The sequence below is a fragment of the Somniosus microcephalus genome, chromosome 9 (assembly GCF_052327205.1).
Source record: "Somniosus microcephalus isolate GS21.2 chromosome 9, FLI_Smic_1.0, whole genome shotgun sequence".
NCBI lineage: Eukaryota > Metazoa > Chordata > Chondrichthyes > Squaliformes > Somniosidae > Somniosus > Somniosus microcephalus.
Window position 1 is genome coordinate 181,456,150 of NC_140995.1, and position 15,969 is coordinate 181,472,118.

The following is a 15,969-nucleotide window of genomic DNA, read 5'->3' on the forward strand; positions in this document are numbered from 1 at the left end:
AATGGAGCGATATCTTCAACCAGAACGATTCAATGCTGACCCTAATTCTGCAGGAGTGGATGATAAATGGAAACATTGGTATTGTACATTTACAAACTTTTTGGGTGTGTTGGAACAAGAGTCTCTGAATATGCTGATCAACTACATTGCTCCGGATGTGTATAAGTATATTTTGGACTGTAAAACTTACGAATTGGCTATTTCTACATTGGAGAAGATTTTTGTTGAACCAAAGAATGAGGTATTTGCACGTTATCTTCTATCTGCCCGTAGGCAGCAGGTGGGAGAATCTTTGGATACTTATTTACAAGCACTTCGGCACCTTAGTGCTAACTGTAATTATAAAGCCGTGACGGCCGAAGAATATAAGGAAGAATCGGTACGGGATGCTTTTATTAATGGACGACTGTCTAGATCAATTCGTCAGCGGTTGTTAGAAAATAAGACTTTGGATCTCAAGAGTGCTTTTGAGCAAGCTACTACATTGGATATGGCTCAGAGAAGTTCGGATTCTTATGCTCTTTCTAATCGACCTGCGACTGTGGTTTCGGCAGTTCCGGACGAAAAAGAATTAGGTGGACTTAATGGGAGTGGTTTACTAGATTCTGAAACAGTTTCTATTTCGGCGGCTGTTGCCTCTAGGATTCAGAAGTGTTATTTTTGTGGGAACGTCCGGCATCCTCGTTTGAAGTGTCCTGCCCGGGAGGCTGTGTGTAGTAAATGTGGAAAGAGAGGTCATTATGCACGTGTTTGGAAATCATTAGGTTCAATTACCTCCTCTTCTGCGACTATTCAACCTGTAGAGAGGGCGTTTATTGCATCAATTTCTGCTGCATTTGCTCATGGCCTAAACAAAGCTATAGTTATGGCCCAAGTTAATGGGTTAGAAGTGAAGGCTCTCATAGATACGGGCAGTACCGAGAGTTTTATAAGTCTTCAGTTTGCGAAGGAAAAGTGTTTGAAAATCTTGCCTGTTACTTATCAGGTGTGTATGGCTCAGACGACCCTTACTTCACAAGTAGCTGGTTGTTGCCTTGTGAAAATGATTCTTCTAGGTAATACGTATACTGATATATGCCTATCTGTTTTGCCTAATCTTTGTGCGGATATTTTGATTGGTCATGATGTGCTTAAATTACACGACTCTCTCAGTCTTTCGTTTGGAGGGACTAAGCCACCCTTATCCATTTGTGGATTAACTTCTTTATCCATTTCTCCATTATCACTTTTTTCCAATTTGATGCCGGATTGTAAGCCAATTGCTACCAAGTCAAGAAGGTATAGCAGTCAGGATAGAGAATTTATTAATTCTGAAGTCCAATGTCTTTTATTGGAAGGAATCATTGAACCTAGTTGTTCGCCTTGGCGGGCTCAGGTAGTTGTCACCACTAACGAGAGACATAAGAAACGAATGGTGATAGACTACTCTCAAACTATTAATAGGTATACTCAATTAGATGCGTACCCTTTGCCTAAGATTGATGAGCTTATCAACAAAGTATCTCAGTATAAGTTTTTTAGCACTATTGATTTAAAGAGTGCTTATCATCAGATTCCTATTGTTAAGAGGGATCAACCATATACAGCCTTTGAGGCTGGTGGAAAGCTGTATCAGTTTTGCTGAATACCATTTGGTGTTACTAATGGTGTTGCTTGTTTTCAACGGGCAATGGATGCTTTTATAAGTGATAACTCTCTCTCTGACACCTTTTCATATTTAGATGATATTACGGTGTGTGGTAAATCAAGGGTGGAGCATGATTCTAATTTAGAAAGATTCCTTCAAGCTGCGGAAAAAGTTGGTTTAACTTTTAATAAAGAGAAGTGTATCTTTTCGACTACTGAGGTAAATCTACTGGGGTATATTATTTCGGGAAATAAGATTAAACCAGATCCAGAACGTTTGCGACCATTGATCGATTTACCTTATCCTACTAATTCTAAGGCTTTGCAACGAGTTGTTGGACTGTTTTCTTACTATTCTAATTGGATTGCAAACTTTTCGCAGAAGATCCGGCCCCTTATTCGGGTTACGACATATCCTCTATCCTGGGAGGCCAGGACATGTTTTGATAATTTTAAAAAGGATATCTTAGGAGCAGTTGTGCATCCTATTGATGAGCAGGTTCCCTTTGTGATTGAGACGGATGCTTCTGATTTTGCAATTGGGGCTACTCTGAACCAGAATGGAAGACCTGTGGCCTTTTTCTCACGTACCTTGAACAATAGTGAAAAAAGACATTCTTCAATAGAAAAAGAGGCATATGCAATAGTAGAAGCACTGCGTAAATGGAGACATTATTTATCAGGGCGACATTTCACGTTGGTAACCGATCAAAAGTCTGTGTCCTTTATGTTTGATGTCAAACATTTTGGAAAGATCAAAAATGATAAAATAATGAGGTGGAGGATTGAGTTGGCATGTTACCATTTTGATATAGTTTATCGTCCGGGGAAGGATAATGTTGCTGCTGATGCACTGTCGAGGGCTTATTGTTCTGTGATTCACGGAGATACGCTTATTAATCTTCACAATGCCTTATGTCATCCTGGGGTTACGAGGATGATACACTTCGTACGCAGTAAGAATTTGCCCTTTTCAGTTGAAGACGTCAAGCGGATGACTTCTTCATGTTCTAGCTGTGTTCGGTGTAAACCGAATTTCTTTAAGCCTCAACGAGCTCATCTTATAAAGGCTACTTCTCCTTTTGAACGTCTGAGCGTTGATTTTAAGGGGCCTCTTCCTTCAATGACTCAAAATCGATACATATTTACTGTTGTGGATGAGTTTTCAAGGTTTCCTTTTGCTTTTCCTTGCGCAGATGTATCAGCTGCTACAGTTATCAAATGTCTGACTCAACTTTTTGTCATCTTTGGGATGCCTGCGTATATCCATTCGGATCAGGGAAGTTCTTTTATGTCTTCCCAGTTGAAGGAATACCTTCAGAGTCGGGGAATTTCTACTAGTAGAACTACCCCGTATAACCCCCAGGGTAATGGACAGTGTGAACGATACAATGGGGTGATCTGGAAGGCAGTTATGTTGGCTTTGACATCCCGGAACCTTAAGAATACACAGTGGGAAATGGTATTGCCTGATGCCCTGCATTCCATTAGATCATTGCTTTCAATGGCTACTAATGTGACCCCCCATGAAAGGCTCTTTAATTACCAGCGGAGATCTACTACGGGATATTCGGTACCTTCATGGCTTACTATGCAGGGACCTGTGCTGCTTCGACGCCATGTTAGATTGTCAAAATATGATCCTTTAGTGGAGGAGGTGGAGCTGTTGGAGGCAAATTCCCAATATGCTCATATTCGATTCCAAGATGGGAAAGAAAGTACTGTTTCAATTAAAGATTTGGCTCCTTGTGGTGGCCAGCCCTCTTCTGAGGATACTAATAGTAGTCACGATTCAGATAATGTGGATGTTGTTATAGATACTACGAATATTTCCAATCCTACTGCAGATAATTATACTTCTATTAGTCAGCCTTTGATGGATGTTCATGACCGTCCTAGTTTACTTCCTGATGGGATTTCCAATCCGGAAACCGTTGATAATTGGGATATGGATAGTCTTCCTGCAGAAGATACTTCGGTGTCTCCGGGTGTGGGAGGGCAAGGAATTTCACCACGGTTAAGAAGGTCGACACGAACAAGATATCCGGTCGACCGATTGAAAATGGACTTTTAAATTGATAGTAATGTTTTAAAATTGTTGAAATATTATATTTGTATTTTAGTTGTAAATAAATTAATTATAAATTGTAAAGGTTGTTTTAGGTTGGAGCATGTTTTAAAATGAGGGGTGAATGTGGTGATTATTTCCTATGTTTAATAAGAAGTATTGTGATTGGTGAATGGGGTGGTTGTTCTCTGTGTTAGTAAGAAGTATTGTAATTGGTTGTTTCTACCTTGAGATATATGCTGTAAACTCATTGGTCGTGGATGTCAGGTGATTTGTGGTGGCCATCTTAAATTCAGTTCTCTCCAGTCATGGTTGGAGACTGGTGTTGAAAGATGTGCGACTGGATTTTTAAAGTTAATAAAGCCTAGATTAGAAAGGCAAATCTATTCTTTATTTCACCCTCCAAGCCACACACCATCCTGACTTGGACCTGTATCGCTGTTCCTTCACTGTCGCTGGGCCAAAATCCTGGAACTCCCTTCCTAACAGCATTGTGGGTGTACCTACACCATATGGACTGCAGTGGTTCAAGAAGGCAGCTCACCACCATCTTCTCAAGGGCAATTAGGGATGGGCACTAAATGCAGGCCTAGCCAGCGACGCCCACATCCCATCCATGAATTTTAAAAAAATATTCGATTTTATGTTTACACCAGTTCCACTTTAGCTGAGTTTTGCTCATTGAATACAGACCATGTCTTGAACCTTCGGGAATTTCATATTAACATAAAAATGAATCCTTAGGTTTGAATAGCAGTTTGTGCTGAGTTCGCTGATCTCAGTCTGAGATATAATTGGCCTTGGGCACTACAGTTGACCTCCGCGCCCGTGATCTAGAGAGGGGAAAAAAAAATCACCAAATTTCTTTTCCTGACTGCTATCCAGCATCTCCCTCAGAAAGTGTGCATGTGTAGGCAATGTGCAAGAACAAGACTGGGCTATGGTCAAATAGTCTGCTACCAATCACTGTCTGGGCTCACGTATGGAGAATTTGGGTGAGGTACCTTTATGGCTGTCCCAGCGTGTGGAAGCACTGTTTGAGGGGATAGGTGAAGGGAAAAAAGTAACCCTGATGTATGCTCCAAATATATTTTGGTCTGTACGGCTCAGTATCACACGGGCAGTGTATTTACTCACTGAGCCATCAGGGGGCACTTGGTTTATCTGTTTTACTGTTCTCTCCATGTAATTTATCAATATGTCTGAATTGCTGATTTCAATTTTGCAATGAGAAAGCAACATTGATATACTACTTTTTTCACAAAACAGAAATAAAACTAAAGTAATGAACTGTTTACAGCTTAGATTTATGGGACTGATAAGATTATGCTTATTGAGATTATATTTCACTCCTATGCTTTGTTTAAAAATTAGATTTTGTTATGTTAATGCCTTTGAAATGGAAATCATTTATCCTGTATTATTTGACAATGCCCTCATTAAATGAGTACTCAATAACCATATTCCATATGTCCGCCTAAATATCATATCATTTTACATCAACATTGTTTTTAATTCTGTTTCCCCCCACTATCTTCCAAATTTAATATCACAACTTCAAATTAAGTTTATTATGCAGCTGAGGAAAATATGAATCACGACAGAATCTATTTTGTTCCTCACTACAGGAGCACAAAGTGAATGCACTTTGGTGCGGCTCATGTTCTTAAATAACAAGCTATAACGAAATTAAAGGATTATTTAAGGCAAAAGTAATCATCTGTTTTTTTTTAATGTTTTCTGGCGCTATAACTAAATCATTTCTTTGTGTTTCCAAAATCTGTCACAAAACTCGTAGAAGGGTAATCGAAATACCATAAAGGACAAAACTGCAGCCTCCGACATCAACTTAATGGAGAGTAAAATATCACAGCACCCACTTTGGTAGCAGTAATTTTTTTTGTAAATCTATAATTTGACTTAATTACCCATGTATGAATAATGACCTTTCTTTTCACACATAGCATTAGCAGATGCAGTAAATCATTCCGTTGGCTTTTGGTGGTGATGATGATGCAGCAGCGAGTGTTGTTCCTTTGTTACAATGAATGCTTTTTTTTTTTAACTCTTTAGTTACTCTTTTGTCACAGCAATTTTTAATTGTAGTGATATTTTAAAAAATTATTAATGATTAAAAGAAACAGTGATTCCTGATGACTTTTGCAGGTAAAATATAGGTGAGGAAGGTTTGATCCCAAGGCCGCACAGAGTTAACTGATGTCAGTTGGGAGAGCAGTTAGGGGGGGGGATTTTCATTGCCCTCAACACCCATGGACTACGGAGGGGGACAAAAAAATTAGTCCGCGTTTCAGCTTCTGACTGTTGTCTGACAGCTGCTGGAGAGTGCCCTTGTGTGAACATTGCGTGAGAACGGGGTTGGATTTGACTCTGATGCCTCGGGCAGTCAAATAAACCGCCAACACTCACTTAGGTTCGCATATAAAGACTCGCCATTTGGGTCAGTATTTGAAGTCCCGGAAAGATTCAGCACATTCACGTGTAGAGAAAATGGGGCAAGAAAACAATCGCCTGAAACCACAGGGAATGTATTGTCAAATTCCGTCCTTCCCCACACGTGGATCCCATGTTTTTCCTCCATTAAGTCTTTTGTTGTCTTTTTTTCTGCTAGACTCTGCCACGGCCTTCTCTGTGATTGAAGCCAAGTCCCCAATGTCAGTTCAGTGGTTCTATCAATCTGTCAGAGAGGTGAGGGAAACGTTACAAAAATGTAACAGAGATCCACCGCAGTGCCTTTGACATATGTAATGAGGCAAAAGCAGGGCCCTGGCACCCCCTCAATACTCGCATACATACACGCGAATGAGCTTTCTCTAGAGATTTACTAAAGAATTTGGTGAGGATTATGTATGTCTATCCTACCATTTGAATTGGATGGTTATGAATCTCCTTACTTGCTTATACGTAAATCTTCTGATTGTGGGTTTTATTTTTCCCTAATTTGGATCAGAAACATCAGGTGAAATCAGAAGTGCACAAATATGTACTTTCTCAGGTCAAAAATATAGTAGAATGTTAATCAGAAAACTTTGGACTTCGGTGTCAAATTTTGTCTGATAACGTTGCTGTGAATCGCCTTGGAACGTTTTACTGCGTTAAAGGCGCTACATAAATGCAAGTTGTTAATCAGCAAACCAATCTTGGAAGGAACAAATAAAATATTGGCCGCGATTTCACCAGCCGTGGCGAGTCTGGTGCGGCAGGAGTACGGAGCGACCTCAAACTCCGTACCCGTCTTCATCCCGCTGCCTCCAAATGATTTTGCACTGATTGGGCTTGTTAAACCCGCCCTGCGAGGTTCCCGGCCAATTAAAAGGAAGCGGGTCTGATGACGTCATATGATGACGCATCATCAGCTGATTTCCTTAAAGGGACCATACGCAAATTGATTTTGACAGCTGTGCTGTCAGTGTTCTACAGCATTGAGGTGCGGCAAACACTGACAATCACTGCACAAAGGTGCACGGCTGCACCCAGGCTCTCCCATGACTCCTTCCATATGCTTATGGAGGGAGTCACAGCACGCAGGGAGGTTCTCTTCCCTTCCAGTGGGCGGTAGAGATCTCCCCAGGCACCAACGCAGCCTGGTTGCACATTGCACAGGAGGACAAAAGCAGGGATGTCGTCAGGAGGACCGGGCTGCAATGGCGCAAACCTTTCAATGACCTCAGTAGATCACGAAACGTTACTGCAAAGCCACACTCAACCTCATCCTGCTGTGCCACTCATCACATCCCCATCACTCTGCCTTCCCTACCCTACTCTTGCACATCCTTACTCACATCAACTTACCTTGCATCTCCACCCATCCCTCTCTATCTACATTATCACTTCCCCATCTCATTAGCCACTCCTCACACTCACTCTCATCCTAGTCCAATCATACCAACTAACAACACACAAGGGGAAGCACTTGGGTGTTTTAGCCAATGTTCGTGTAAACTTTCTGTAAATATGTTGTCATGCATTGAAATCCTTATTGTCACCACTTTGCCTTCTTACACAGATTTGTGTGCCCCTTTGAAAATGTCTTAGTGAGTTCCAGTGAATGGTGAGACATAACGTCCACCCCCCTCCCCCAATGATGATGAGTGTGAAAGGAACGACTTGGACATTTTAGGGATGCTTTATGGTGCTGGTGTGAGGTGGTGCCAACCTGGTGCATCATGTGGCAGCCATGGTGTACAGTGTTAAGTGAAGCAAATCTGGACATGGCGAGTCCATCGCTGGCGTTCCGGGCAGCAATGTGCACGGGTGATGATGCCCTGTGTCCAGTGCAGCATCAGCTGATTGCGGAGAAGGTTGGTGTGGATGTTGGTGCTGCTGGTGTGCTCGGTGATGCTAGTGTTGGGGCTGATCGTGTTGGAATTCTGAGGATCAAGGTGAGATTTTTTCAAGGGCACCGATGCTGATGGAATAGATGGCAGGTGAAGTTGAGATGACAGAAGTAATCTGTCAGTGGTGAGAGAGGTTGTTCCAAGGAGGTGACCGTGGATAGAGAGATTACTCCAAACACTTCAAAAGTGCATAAAGCTCAAAAGTGGGTTCCAAATCATTAATGCTTCAGCTTCTAATATTGGGAAATAAACAGCTTTGAAATGGTAGGTTTTATACCACTTTTGCAGCTTTCACCTATTCACAGCAATCCACAGTCTTTGAGAACCCGACACACTTACCTGGTGTGATAGTCGCTCTCCGGGAACCTCGTTGAAAACCTGGTAAAATGGTAAGTACATGGGAAAATGGTTCTTAACTACCTTTTAATAAGCTTTTAACAATCTAAACTGGCTGACCCGCCGCTTGGTGTCGGGTCTGTTCAGGGATGTCAGACCCAACACTTGGGAAACTGGCATGGTGGCATGTTTACAGCAGAATACCGACCCGCTGTCAATCTTTGTGATTTTGACAGTGGACCCGCCTCCAAACCCGCACTCTGAGCACCAGCAAAATTCAGTCCATAATGTGTAGTTAACATTCTTCTCAAAGCTTAAAACGAGTTGTTATGCATCATCAGCTGTGTCCTCAGCGTCTCCTCACATGCATCATTCCAGAACTAAGGTATACTACATTGACATGTTTAATCTTGATTTTGAATTTCCTCTTTTTGGGTGGAGTAGAGTATTTATCCTGCTTAACAATGTACTGTAATTAGAACGTATATATAAAAGTCACTGACTGGAGTCCTTTTGACAGATAAATTTTAAAGTAAAGCCTGATGCATTTCTTTTGTTGATGTTATACCAGGTGGCTGAGAAATGATTAGTCACAGCAGTAATTAAATTGCTTCCCAAGTTTGCAAACTAGAAGAACCAGCATAAAATACAACTTATGCATCAGATGACATCAAGCAAGGTCTTTGTACTGTACCTGTTGCATAAGCAGCGAAGATTAATTCAAACCACTAATTAATGCCAGAATTGCTTTCTAATAGCTGCCTGGCACCATTTACGGTTCTTATGCTCCCTCAATGCCCTATCCTAGCCGCTATGCCAGCTCAGATTGTCAGGCACTATCCCTTTCTCCTTCAAGTCCGCTATTATCCCCCCACCAGCCCATCTGTCCTTTCAAATTATCACCGCATCTCAAACACCTTTTCCACTGTAAGATCCTTGAATGTGTTGTCATCTCCCATCTCCATGCTCAGCTGTCCTGAAACTCAAGATTCTAACCCCAACAGTCTGGTTGTCGCTCCTTTCTAGTTGTGATTGTGGTGGTTGATCTGTCCTTGTCTTCCTGGACCTATCTACGACATTTGGCACAATTGATCATGTCGTCTTCTCCAACGATGATTTCTCTTTCCTTCCCCACACTGTCACTCTGAAGTATCCAAAGAATCTGCCTTTGACCCCTTCCTCCTCGTCATCTACAATGATACCTCTTGGTGAGATCGTCCATAAGTACGATGTTAGCTTCCATATGTATGCTGATAATGCCCAACTTCATCTCTCCACTGCTTTCCTCAATTGCCTTGTGCTATCGGACTGCTAGTCTGACAGTAAATCCTTTTCCAAGAAAATGGTCTGGAGCCCCAAAGACTGGGTTACACAGGTTGCCACAGTGATACTCCGTGGAATTTCGGGGTAGGTACCCTGGGCAAGCCCCTCTCCAAAGGTGGATAGGCACTGGAATTTCCGGCTGCATGGTGCTAGTGAGTGCCTGAGATGTGCATTTAGTGGCACGTGTGCCTGCCAGTCTCGTGCAAATTATGTGCCCTTCTGACCCGGCAGCTAACTCTTCCGCCACATCTCCTCTCTGCTCCTGGCTCACTGTCCATTTCCAATGCCCAACTCTGAAATACTTTGGGACATTTTTTATGCTAAAGTCACTACATAAATTCAAGTTGCTGTTGGGCCCTACTGTTGCAGAATGCTAATAAGTTAACATTGAAAAATCCTGTAAGAAAACATCATTTAAAAAAATAAACACGGCACTAATGCAGAATAAGGGTACATTTGCACAGCTCTTATCTCTGTTGTCTGGCTTTCTCCTTTCTGACGCTTGTTAATCATCTTTGTTGTGCCCCGAACCCAGTTATATCTGCAGGCCCCCCCTCCCTAATCTGCTCCGTTATTCCGCTTGTCAATCATTGTAACACCTCCTGCCTGCTCGTCAGTGTGCCCACCATCTCTGTTTCTCATTGTGCTAGCTGTTCTCTCAGTTTGCATCAACTGGATTTCTCATTCTTCTGCCCTTGTAGTTTTGGTCTCCTGTCAGCTCTTGCTGTCTCCTCCGTGCTGATTCAGCTTCAGCCGGCTGCAATGCCGGACTTAATATCATAGATGCTCCGGGTTTCTTTACAGCAAATCTGTGACTTATTATTAAGTTCTATTAAATTTTGAAAGGTACTCTTTTGTTTCCTCTCATCAAGGTGGGCCCGTTGTCAATAAGTTGTACCTCTTAAAATAAAAAGGTGCATCTTGTGTACCAAAAATACATAACAGCTTTTTAATCCACTTAGATTCAAAAGGCACGCTGGTAAATCTAAGTGGATATGTATAATGAATATAAATAATAAATTAATATAAAGGACCTTTCAAACCAATTATTATTTGAATTCTAGAAATAGACCAGTCAATGAAGATAAGTCCTCATGGCAGTGTTATAATCCATTTGAACATTCTTCATTCCAGCTAAAGGTGGGGATTAATTGGCAATATAAAATATGAGATGGTGCAAGATTACAAAACCATCAAAACTTTCCTCGATTTGTTTTCCTACAGTTTTCTCTCTGTCCTGCTGTCCTGAAGATGTTGAATGGTCCCATGGGTACCTTACACCCTCAGTATTTTACCCTAGTGGCCATTCCTCATATGCCAGTTTGGGCAGTGAGTGTCAGCATGCAAATCCACCGCAGGGAGCATCATAACCGAGCCCAGTCCTGTCCTCACCTGATGTTTGCACATGCATATCAAGCAAGGGTCACTGGGTAGCAATCAAGAGCGAGAACCCTGAATGATTTCCTCACTTACCCCCCAAATTCAGTGGCACTGAGATTAAATTAAGTGCCTCCACTGCTGCCTTTGCTGAGTGTGGTTAACTGAGTGCAGACCAGTGATTGAACCTAGAAACTGGTCATGATAATTCATTAATCACTGGATAAACCTGCTGAGTCAGTGAAATTTAGCCAAACCTGTTTAAGAGTTGGGATCGCACATTTGGTCTTGATCCTAGGGTTCAGCTCAATTAGACTAGGAGATAGGTGATGAGGGGATTTGGGGATTTGAAGATTAGTATAGCTGGCTAAGCAATGAGTACATGAGCTATACTGTCCAGGAAGGCCCCAGGTTTGATTTCTGGTCTGTGCTGAGTTGGTAGATCTCACACAGGCTGGTGTAGAGGTGCTAATTAGGAAGGGAAATTGGCCAGGTTCTTGTTCACTATTTAAAGACCCTTCCTCTAAGGGGTTTATGTATATAGGGTGGGGACAGCTTTGGGCGTGACTGTGCTGCCCTACATAGTTGAATAGCGTATGTCCTGGCGTATGCATGAAGGATGGCCGCTTTGGCGGTCATATGGCAGGATATTAATAGTTTCATGAGAAGGGAAAAAAAACTTGACACACAAGGGCTAATTTTCCAGCTTTGCGCTCCTGGTGGAGAAGGCTCGGTGCTGAGATTCACCTTTATAATGAGATTGCCGCGGATTCACAGAATCACAGAAACCCCACAGTGCAGATAGAGGCCATTTCAGCCCATCGAGCCTGCACCGACACATATCCCACCCGATCCCTGTAACCCCTACACCAACACATATCCCACCCTATCCCCGTAACCCCACGTATTTAATCCCCCTAACACTAAGGGTCAATTTATCATAGCCAATCAACCTAACCCGCACATCTTTGGACCGTTGAGATTCGTCCTTCTGAATTGAACCCTTATCTGTTGATGCACAGAACTGCATCTTGTTATTAAAACATTTCCTTCCTCAGCTGGAACTGTTTAAATTATTCAATGGATTATCTGCCCCTATTTTTTATGCTCATTAGCTGAGTTTTTGCTGTTTTAAGTAGTTGTTTGTCAGAATTTGACGATCTACATTACACCGCAGTGAAGGATGGGAGATGGCCCTGGGGAAGGTATTCCTAGTATATGACCTGTTTCAGCACCTTGGCAGTTGAACTCCATTTGTCAGCAGTCTAGTAAATGACACCCTCTATTTCAGACAGATTATATTATTAGTAGTACTGTACTTGAATAGGATTTTAAATCACACATATTACCCAGTACATATATAATTCATAATTCATTTTTACAGACATACTTTTATCATGACATGTATAGTAATATGGTGGAGATTTGTGAACTTCAGTAAGCTCTTATTAACCTGAATTAATTTGATTTTTGTAATAACCTTCCTTTGTCATTTTGGTGACCAAGAATGCTGTAACTCTTCAAAGTACCAATTTAAAAAGTGCATGCAAAAGGTTCAAGGTCATAGCTGATGTATAGCATTCACCATCACACTAAAGATAAGTATTGAAACAAAAAGTCTTGTTTTTAAGTTAGTGTTGTGTGCCTCTAAAAGCAAGAGGGTAATTGCAGTGACCTTGCTGCCCCTATACATTGTTAACTCTCTCGTTCAGTTACAGTAACAGAACTGATCAGGCTCTCAATAAGGTGGTAACTTGCAGCTAATTTGAAATAAAGATGGAAACAGCAATATATGACTCCTGTGATGAAAATTGAATTTTTGTTCATGGTTTCTAATGTTTTCGCTTAGTTTTCTAACTTTGTTCACCCAGAGGGTGGTGGGGGTCTGGAACTCACTGCCTGAAAGGGTGGTAGAGGCAGAAACCCTCATTGCATTTAAAACGTACTTCGATATACACTTGAAGTGCTGTAACCTACAAGGCTACGGACCAAGAGCTGGAAAGTGGGATTAGGCTGGATAGCTCTTTTTCGGCCGGCACAGACACGATGGGCCGAATGGCCTCCTTCTGTGCCGTAAATTTCTGTGATTCTATGACCAGCTTTAAACATCACTCTCAAAGTAGAGGTCACACTTTTATTAAAAGTTAGCATGTTTGCTCTGAAATGCTTTACTCCGTGCTGGCCAGATGGTAATTCCCACCCCCACCCAACCTGTTTATTTCAATAGACAGGAATACTTTGTTTCTGGGTTTTTTCCTCCCCTCGTTTATCCTTTGCTTACTTCTAATTTTTCTCTTGCTTTATTTGTTCTTTTCCGACTCTCGCTCGCTCTTCCAGCAATGAATCTGTGATCACATAGGCAATTGCAAGGTAGGAATTTTAAAAAATAAATCACATAGATTAGGGAAAAGAGTGAGGAGTTACTATGGTGTCCTCTTACTTCAGCGGTGGGTTAGAGCCGGCACACTGGATTAATGTGCATCTCTGTTCTAGACAGTCTGCAACAGGGAACAGCATCGTATCGTGGAGCTGACTTCACAACATTACCCTTTTGTTTTGTCTGTCCGGTATTACTTCAAAATTTTGTGACACCCTTAGTCCTTCAGCCTTTTTGTGTTCTGTAAAAAAAAAACAAATGGATGACTAAACAGCTTTGTTTCTATGTTCTTAACTTTAATTTCTATGCTGTATTTTAGACTACTTTTCGACTGAGTAGAAGCCTGTAGTTTGTGATTTATGGAGTCACCAATGGCATAGTCTTTACTTAACATAAATTACATGAGGCAATATATGGAATTTGATAATAAAACTAGGTCAGCTTTGTTCTCTTTCCCCATGTCATCCCTAAATTCAGCAGGTATGCTGGTAACTTTGTTTGTTTTGTTGAAGGATCAACTCTTGACTGAGAATAAACTGCACCAGTATGCTGTTTTTAAATTGACTGTGGTTTGTTTGAATCAAAGTTCCTTCCGGCAGTGCTTCGATTTGCCAGTAACCATCATCGTAATTTTGAATTTGTCGCCTCCAATTCTTGTAATCAACTTTTTTAACCCACAAATCCTTTCTTTATTTTAAAGCTTATCATATGTGGCAATCTGAAAAACTAGCAAGTGTTCACCAATGGTGTCAAATAAGTTGACACAATCCTCAAAAAGCTGCCAATTTTAATAATTGAAATTTTATTTGATTGCCAAGTTTTGTGAATAGTCTTATGCTAGTGATATCTCCCATCCTTCGGAATTTGGCCAGAATTCAAGATGGTCACAATTATCTTGTGACCATAGAAGTTTACAGCACAGAAGGGCACCATTCGACCCATCGGCCAGAATTTTCTACAGGAAGGCTGGGGGACTCTAAGGTGGTCGGGAGGCCGGGTTTTCCACAGGCCCTGCTGACTTTAAAGGCAGGGCCTGATTTGCTTGTGAGGCCTCAGTTTCCCGCTCGCAGCCAGCCAGATTGAGAGGCTGGTTGGCTGCGGGCGGGTAGGCCTGCAGCTATACAGAGAGGCTCCGGTCCGGGGGTAGGTTGGAGTTGGGGGTGGGGGAGTGGGACAGTCAGGGAGTGGAGGGGGCTCGGTTGGAGATCAAGGGGTGTCGATTGGGGATCGGCGGGGGGTGGGGGAGAGGATTGGGGTCGGCTACCGGAGGATAGTAGCCGCCCTCCATCATCGGTGGGGTGGGGTGGGAGGAGGCCTCATGCTGGGGATCGGCGGTCTTGTGAGGGGGGTCTCCGATCCCAGGGGGTGAGTTATTAAGGGACCCTGGATCCAGGAGGTAGGTATAAAGCCACTTACCTCCTGGATCCAGCAGTCCCCACCTCGCTCAAAGACCCCACTAAGAAAGCCCTATTCAGCCTGTGCCTCACAACCAACCTGACAACTCCCAGTGATGCAGAGACACAGAGTTTCCACAGCGCCTGGTCTGCACTCAAGGCCTCCATAATCAGTACCTGTGAAGAGGCGCTCGGTCACTCGACTAGGAAACACCAAGACTGGTTCGACGAGAACGACCAGGAGATCCAGGAGTTAATAAGCCGCAAGCGCAAGGCATTCCTGATCTGGAAACAGCAACACAACTCGAGTGCAAGAAAGCAGCTCTACAGACGCCTGAAGGCCGAGGTCCAACAAAAAACTTGCGACCTAAAGAACAGATGGTGGGTAGAGAAAACGCAGGAGATCCAGCAGCTAGCCGACAACCACGACGTGCGTGGATTCTTTAGCGCAGTCAAGACCACCTACGGCCCAAGCACTCAAGGTCCTACTCCACTGCGGGCCAAGAACGGAGAGGTACTCATCAAGGACAAGGAGGCAGTCAGTGCCCGCTGGAAGGAGCACTTCGAAGATCTCCTTAACCGAGACTCTGATGCGAGTGTCCTCAATTCCATCCCGCTGCATTGGACTCGTCAGTCACCTGAGAACTTATTTTTAGTGTGGAAGCAAGTTATCCTTGGTTCCGAAGGACTGCCTAAGAAGAAGAGAAGACTTAACTGCTGGGTTTCACGAATTTTGTGAAACCCGACCACATGCAGTTAAATTCAAAATGGAGTTTTAAAAAGAGGCGTCCAGCCTCAATATAATATTTAAATTGGCGTTCTGCCCCCTGGGAGTGGGTTGGTCGCCCGCCCCCTGTCCCACCTCCGTTAGAACTGGAAGCGGGTGGGTTGGAGGTGGGATCAGGTCGGGAATCCCATTTTTAACAATTTAACTGCCCGCACACTCCAAACCCACCTGGTTTTTTTTAGCAGAAAATTCGGCCATCGTGTTTGTGCCGGTTCTTTGCTAGAACAATCAAAAACGAATCCCATTTTCCCCATGCTTTTCCCATAGCTCTGTATCTTGTCTTCAAATATTTATCCAATTTTCCCTTAAAAGATTGAATGGTCTCT

At 42.7% G+C, this 15,969-nt stretch overlaps 1 protein-coding gene across 3 annotated transcripts in view; it reads left to right on the forward strand.

Moving 5' to 3' along the window:
- ube3d (ubiquitin protein ligase E3D) overlaps positions 1–15,969 on the forward strand; it is a 182,129-nt gene that overhangs the window by 135,614 nt on the left and 30,546 nt on the right. Inside the window, exon 10 of one of the 3 annotated variants that reach the window (XM_085997667.1) lies at positions 5,493–5,597. The exons of the other annotated variants lie outside the window; for them this stretch is intronic. Within the exon in view, the coding sequence (XP_085853793.1) occupies positions 5,493–5,582 (90 nt within the window). The 3' untranslated portion in view covers positions 5,583–5,597. Of the gene's footprint in view, positions 1–5,492; positions 5,598–15,969 lie in introns of those variants that run through there. 3 annotated transcript variants of the gene reach the window in all.